The sequence below is a fragment of the Bombyx mori genome, chromosome 22 (assembly GCF_030269925.1).
Source record: "Bombyx mori chromosome 22, ASM3026992v2".
Taxonomy (NCBI): Eukaryota; Metazoa; Arthropoda; class Insecta; order Lepidoptera; family Bombycidae; genus Bombyx; species Bombyx mori.
Window position 1 is genome coordinate 634,322 of NC_085128.1, and position 7,860 is coordinate 642,181.

The window sequence follows — 7,860 nt, forward strand, 5'->3', positions numbered from 1 at the left end:
CATAAGCCGTTGACCTCCTACAAACTAAAAATATCACCTAGTTTAAAATAAACTTAAAAAACATTTAAGATAAATACAATTTTACTATAAATATTTTGTTTACATTATTCCATTATTTACTATAATTATAACAATAACGTAGAATGAAATCACCTAAAATTATCTTGGAGCATATTTAAACGACTGAATTAACTTAAAATAAAGACAAAATGAGTAGAGCATTTTTAGTTTGTAAGATAGGTGCTTCGCTTCTGAAAATGACTATTCTTTTCCCTCATGCCCAAATTACCATGTAACGACGAAATAATACCATTTAGAACCGAAGCTGGCCCGCTACAATCGCGTGCCGCGTCGAAAATTTATTTGAATAAATTAGGGTAAAAGAACGGTTGAATTTTAACCCGTTCCGGGCGTGACCGGCCTTCGACCACGGGACTAAGTTTGAATTTAAAATTATCTGGTCGCTGCAAGAACGGGATACCGAGGATACCGGGATACCGAGACACGTAAATGTTTTTAAATAGGTATATATAGTAGTAGAGTTAGATTCCATAATTTCTAAGCAAAGCAAAGCTTTTTTGCTTTTGATACGCGATAAGTAGTCGTGGCCTACAACATAAGACGCCTGGTGCATTCGTATCAAGCGATCTAACCACTAGTATGTATAAAACAACTGTGTGACAGCAGCTAACTTCATACTTTGAAGTTCATGACACGTACTACAAACAGTGAGTAGTGAGCGCTAATAAAACACATGACAATCATAATAATATTTATTTTATTACTAGCTGTTACCCACGGCTTGGCCTGCATGTTCAAAGAAAAGTGTCAAATAATTTTTCTAAAGATAATTTCCCGTGGGAATGTGTTGTTTTTTGGGATAAAAGGTAACTTATTTCATAACCTAAGACTATCACTTAAAAAATTATGTCAATCGCTGCTTCGTTTCAACTTCAAAGAAGGACAGACAAACAAACAAGCACGGAAACAGTTTACACATAAATAATAATATTAATTATGGATACGGCTTGTTTACTTTTTTTTGTTTTGATTTGTTTTCTTCTGAATAAATTAAACTGAAAAATATATATATATAACTCTTGAAAATAGTAGCTGGCATTTAAAATAAAAGGTACACTTGGTCCTTTTTTGTACCTCTGAGAACGGGTAAGCAAAAACTCATCATAATAATGTGTTGAGTACTTAGGACACCGGAGCGTAAAAAACTCACTTCTGACTCGCGTCTATAATCTTATAAAAAGTAAATTTAAACTAAAGCGAAATAAATGATTGTTATTTCATTAAAATATTTAATTTTCAAAGAACGTTCAAGGACCGTTAATGCAAATTGATAACAATTGATAATCTATCTCGCTCTAGCTTATAAATATATCTTTTATCTCTTTCAACTTCGAGTCTCCTGCTGTCATTCGTCAAGCCGTCAGTAGAAGGTCGACGCGTTTACGTATCGGACTAAATAAAAATTAAAAACGTTTCAATTTTAATAATAATATTGACCTAAAGCAAAAGTTTACTTCATGGTGTATAATATTGGACATGTGATAAAACAATAAACTAGTTCTTAACAACACTATGATATTTATGAAACAGACTTACCGATCCAACTGTGAAGATATGAAATGAATCAAAAGTGAAAAAGTGCTTTTATAAAATATAAAATAAAACATAATAACAATGAAGCGTAGGAAATATCTTGTATTGTTTACGCTATTTTTAACCAACTTAGTTGATCAGCCGGCACCCGAAGTGGTGATCGAACAAGGCATTTTGAGCGGTAAAATCAGCCCGGATGGGTCGTTTTTCGAATACGTCGGTATACCGTATGCGACTAGCAACATTAATACGAGGTTCAAGGTCAGTTTTGTATGCTTTCAAGATGGCCGTGGTTGGAGGGGAAATTAATAAGTAAACAAACTTGTGGCTTGATAGTTGATAGTGTTTAGTCGTGAAATAGGTTTGGCCCTGTCATTCCAATAAATATAAGTACTACCAGTGTACTTTAAAAAAAAAGGTATTTTAACGATGTAAAATATATACCTAAGCTTAATATTATGTTTCCAATAAATACTATTTCTCTGGTCATTTTTATCTAGGTATAGGTGTTATGCGGTTCCCGGAATTCACAAAAAGCTGTAATCTACCGTCTAACCTAAACACGAGTTTAATGTTTAAAAAACCTGTCATTCCATTTCATTTCTAATCTTACAATTACTTCCGGGTACAAATAAGTGGATCATGAGTTCGTTTGCATCTGTATCTATAGTAGTAAAAATGGACCACTGTTGGATAAATATCAGCTCACTGCCATTGCACCTTAAAATAAATAGCAATTTACTTGTGAAGTAAAAAAAAGATATGTATATTCACAGGCGCCATTGCCGCCACCATCATGGAATGGAGTTTTCAAAGCAGTCGAAGAAACATCTATGTGTCCGCAAGCATCGATTATTGGGATTATTGGTTCAGAAGACTGTTTAACTATAAACGTGTACATACCCGCTTTAGCGAGAAAACCACTACCAGTAATGGTCTATGTTCACGGTGGAGCATTTGTGCTCGGAAGTGGTGGTAAACTGTTATACGCTCCGGATTTCCTAGTCAAACATGATGTAATTTTAGTGACATTTAACTACAGACTTGGAGCTTTAGGCTTTATGTGCTTGGGTATTAAAGACGCTCCAGGAAACGCTGGACTTAAAGACCAGATAGCAGCTTTAAGATGGGTCAAGAAGAATATCGCAGCTTTTGGTGGGGATGTTGAGAATATAACTCTTTTCGGACAGAGTGCTGGAGGAACATCAGTCTCACTGCTATTGGCCAGCGAAGCTACTAGTGGGCTCTTTAAAAAGGCTATCGTTATGAGTGGTTCTGCAATATCTAGTTGGGCGATTAATCGTCAGCCAATCTGGATTGCAAATCTTGTAGCTAAAGAGCTAGGATACAATACTGATAATCCGAATGAGCTATATGAAATATTCTCTAAAATACCCTTTAAAGAATTAGTAAGAGCTAAGCCTGAGAAACCTTTGGGGAAATATTTAGACACCCAACTATTGCATTTGCCGTGTATCGAAAAAAATATACCAGATGTTGAACCAGCCTTAACTGATTTACCATATAATTTACTAACGAAAAAACCGAAGAAAATCCCTGTAATGTACGGTTCCACTAGCAAAGAAGGATTGCTTATAATATCGAAAGACAATGAAGAAACAGTATCTGAGAGAGATTCTAAATATTTATTTGCTTCAGATTTAGAATTCCAAACCGAGGAAGAAGCTGAAAAAGAGGACAATAAAGCTAGACAACTATACTTTAATGGTCAAAGAATGAGTATGAATAATATTATGAATATATCTGACCTAATGAGTCACTTATACTTTGAGATACCGCCGATTTTAGAGTCAGAGATAACATTAAGCACAACAGCTGATGTTGCAGTTTTCAATTATTATTTCAATTATAGCGGTGGTAGAAATTTCTTAAAGTACCTTACTGGGTTCAAAAATGAGACCGGAGCTTGTCATGGAGATGAATTACTGTACTTGTTCCGAGGAGATCTATGGCCATTTCCCATAAGTAGAAAAGACAAGAAAATGATTGATTGGATGACAAAGCTGTGGTCTAATTTTGCTAAATATGGGTGTGTATGTGTATATTTTTTGTCCGAGTACATCAGGGTAAAACAAGATTTTTTTTCACTTCTTATTCACATTTTATTTACATCGCGCATGTAAAATGACCATAATAATATAGTCCCATATTATAATTAATAAAAGTGTTACAGCAAATATGATGTTAATTAACGACTGCCATTGACATAAATGCTGTATCAATAAATTACATAAATCATATGAATTTAGGTGCGTAATTATGCAGTAGCTTTATGGTAAATTATTACGGAACACATTATACCGACTGAATTAAATGCCCCCTAATGTACTTTTCTATTCGTTCACTGATTTGTGTAATAAAAAAGTGTTCTAATGGTAGTAACATTAATTTCAAGATTTCGTATTTAACTCATTTTTATTACCAATTTTATGAATACTTGTATTAGCATTAGCATTAGCATTAGGCATTAGCCCTTGTTTGTAGCTAACCTACAAACGTGCAATAGTAGTTACATAAAATTATTTGAAATGTTTCAAAAATGGAAACATCGCAATATTTTTTTTAATCTTCACTAAATGATAAATTACTGAAATACTGTATTTTTTTCATATAATGATTCTTTGTTTTTCAGTGATCCTACACCAGAAGATGCAAGTGATCTACCAATTAAATGGGTTCCCAGCAAAAGAAATTATCTAAAGTTTCTATACATAGAGGATGATTTGTCGATGGGTACAATACCAAGCCCGGAGGCTTATCGACTATGGAAATACATGTACGAAAAATACCGAAAATTGAGTGTTGATAGATATTGACTTTGAAAAAGACAATTTGTTTCATTTGATCATGTTCTTTGTTTAAAATAAAACAATGCCTTAAACCACCAGCTCTTTGGGTTTGGTGGAAGTGCGTTCTTAACACCCGTAATCCCTTACAAATTGATCAGGATCTGATTTGAGCATTATCAGTAGCAGTGAACTACGATGTTCTACGGGTCCAGAATTTTTTTGAAATGATCATTCACACAATAAACAAACTTTAATGACTACATTTTGTATCACGTAAGCTAAGGGCTTCTTATCATTAATCTTATCATTTATCATTACAGTTGCTCAGATAAGCTTGTGGCGGGTAGCTATCACAGAGCACAAGATATTATTATTTGATAGATGCCTGAATCTCGCTTACGACATTTTCGGACAACAACATTCGGAACGATGTCAGCTGCTATTTATCCAGCAGTAAATTTTTACTACTATAAATGCAGATGCAAACTCATGGTCCATCTGATTTTAAGTAGTTTACCGGGAGCCATCGTCACAGTACGAATACCGTCCTAAGACATGAGATCAATGTTACCATTGTATTGTAAATAATAAGCAGAATGGTTCGTACCTACCAATGCGTTCAATGAATAAAACAAAACACCAGTTAATTAGCGTCATTGTTTTTCAAAATAAGCGAACTATTTCATCTGTGTTGGTAGCATTGCATCATCCACCTTCAATCAGTAAGTATATACAGTCGGCATCATTGCACCACTTTGAGAAGGCGGCACGACACGAAAGCCCTCTTGTCGTGGCCGCCGGAAATTTCATACAAATCAATGTCGCCCTAAACACGTTATTACGGATCCTCCCGATCCATTAACGGTGCTTTTAGGTCCTTGCCGAACCCGTTACTTGCAACGAAGGGCTCGTCGAGTAAATTAGCCCATAAACACAGCCCACTGAGTTTCTCGCCGGATCTTCTCAGTGGGTCGCGTTTCTGATCCGGTGGTAGATTCTGCGAAGCACTGCTCTTGCTAGGGCCAGTGTTAGCAACACTTCCGGTTTGAGCCCCGAGAGCTTACCTACACGCTAGGATGAAGTTGAAATAGCCTCTCAAGGCTAGGGAAAAAAAAGAAATCGGGCAGTAGTTCTACCGAGCAATATCACCCGCTCGGTGGAAGGTCTTCCCTCCATCATTAAACTCCTGACAAGCTTATTTCCTATTTATCTATAAACATCGCAGATATAAAATACTTATAGGTACATTATTTTGCATCCAATTTATTAAAATTGTAAATTTGTACGAATTTACTTACATTTTTCTCTCAATTACGAAACATTCAGAAGAAGCACAATTATAAATTCACTCGTCCTGTACAAGGACAGGGCAGAGTAAAGAAAATATGCTGTAAAGTATGCTACGAAGCCAATGTGGGTCGTTAGTTCAGTATCCTAATGTGTGCCTTAAGTTGAAAGTCACCTTTTCTAGACAGTAACAAAGCTTCTCCCAAGTTTTTCTATTAAAGTTGAGCAGATGATCTATACTAATATTATAAAGAGGAAAGATTTGTTTTTATTGAATAGGCTCCGAAACTACTGAACCGATTTGAAAAAATCTTTCACTGTTTGAAAGCTACACTATTCTCGAGTGACATAGGTTATAAATCTTTTTTGAAAAAAATTAGGGATCCTGACTAAAACTCCAATAATCCAAGGTGAAAAAAAATTACCTGAAACATTCTGCACATCGCGTGCCCTGCGAAAACTATTGATGATAGAATAAAATAATGTACCACGACTTTTTAGAACACATTATTATTTACAAAAAGTGTCGTGACGGCATATGTCAAACTATTATAGTTATGCCGCAATAAGTGTTCTTTTATTTAAAAAAATAAATCAACGTCAAATATCGTTGAAATTTTTGTTCAAGACCCGGAGTGGGCCGCTATTAGAAATAGGTTTTAAAAAATAAGGTGTGGATGGACCGACTATGGACGTATCCTCGTAGTAAGAAGGAAACAGAAGAAGGTCAAGGTATCCAAGTTCGCATCACATATCTTTTCACTTATCAACAACCAGGACACAATAATAATATGTTATATGTTAAATGTTGTTGCTTATTGTTAAATGTTATATGTTGTGGCTGTATGTATACTATAGCAATACAACGGATCAAAGTACACGTTCAAAATTATTCATTTCAACAAATTTTGTGCACACAGATAAAGAGATAAGATAAAAAACCGTTTTTCTTTTAAATAACAGATGTTGCTAGTTTTTTGTAAACGCACAACTTTTTTTTTTAGTTCCTTAGTTGGGTGGACGAGCTCACAGCCCACTTGATATTAAGTGGTTACTGGAGCCCATATACATCTACAACGTAAATGCGCCACCCACCTTGAGATATAAGTGTTAAGGTCTCAGTATAGTTACAACGGCTGCCCCGCCCTTCAAACCGAAACGCAACCTGGATTGTTCAGAGATAATAAGATCGTTCTCAACTTATTTTAGGACCTACAAGTATGTATTTACGTGCTGATTTCCGCAAATAAACTCGCAATTATACATCAATCATTTTTTATACTCCACGAACTTCGGTAGTAGATACATATTATTATTAAAGTAGCTGGGTTGACCTTTCCCAACAAACGAAGACTAGAGGTAGCGCTTCGATTGCAAGTCTTGTGATATCTGTGTCTATACAAAGCCTCCGTTTAATAATAATAATCTTTCTAAGGACGCCAGGCAATATCTGTTCTAAAGTAGCTAAAATTGTGGTAGTACAATGGCGATTTTATTTAGGACTGTATCAAAATCAAATCCGCTAAATTATAATTTGCGTAATTACTGGTGGTGGGACCTCTTCTGAGTCCGCACGGGTAGGTACCACCACCCTGACTATTTCTGCCGTAAAGCAGTAATGCGTGTCAGTTTGAAGGGCTGGGCAGCCGCTGTAACTATACTTGAGACCTTAGAACTTATATCTCAAAGTGGGTGGCGCATTTACGTTGTAGATGTCTATGGGCTCCAGTAACCACTTAACACCAGGTGGACTGTGAGCTCGTTCACGGATCTAAGCAATAAAAAAAACGTGCTCTTCTGATGAAAATCTAAAAGCTGATCCATTCTCTTCTTCTGATCCGAAGGTCAAAGCTGATACTTGTATAAGCTGACAATTTAATGTAAATCTTAGTTTAAAAGAATATTAAGCCTTTTAATCACAATAAATGTTTATATACAAAACCCATTTTCACTTTTAAATATACAGAACCGTAGATTCGATATTTAGTATTTTTTGTTTGTATGTCTATTTACGATTTATATTATAGTGATGAGATAATTACCTCAATCACAATCAAGGATATGGAATTTGGCCTACACATTACAAAATGGACAGCATAAAAAAATCTCTCAGTAATCCAATGTTTATGCGGAGATTTATTAAGTAGGT

The 7,860-nt window shown here is 35.2% G+C and overlaps 1 protein-coding gene across 1 annotated transcript; it reads left to right on the forward strand.

Moving 5' to 3' along the window:
- Positions 1-1,427: 1,427 nt before the first annotated feature.
- Positions 1,428-4,480, forward strand: ae40 (alpha-esterase 40). Its single transcript, NM_001123342.3, is given in 3 exon segments — positions 1,428-1,875; positions 2,391-3,664; positions 4,268-4,480. Coding segments are annotated over 3 exon segments (1,638 nt in total). The 5' UTR covers positions 1,428-1,695; the 3' UTR covers positions 4,452-4,480.
- Positions 4,481-7,860: the final 3,380 nt, after the last annotated feature.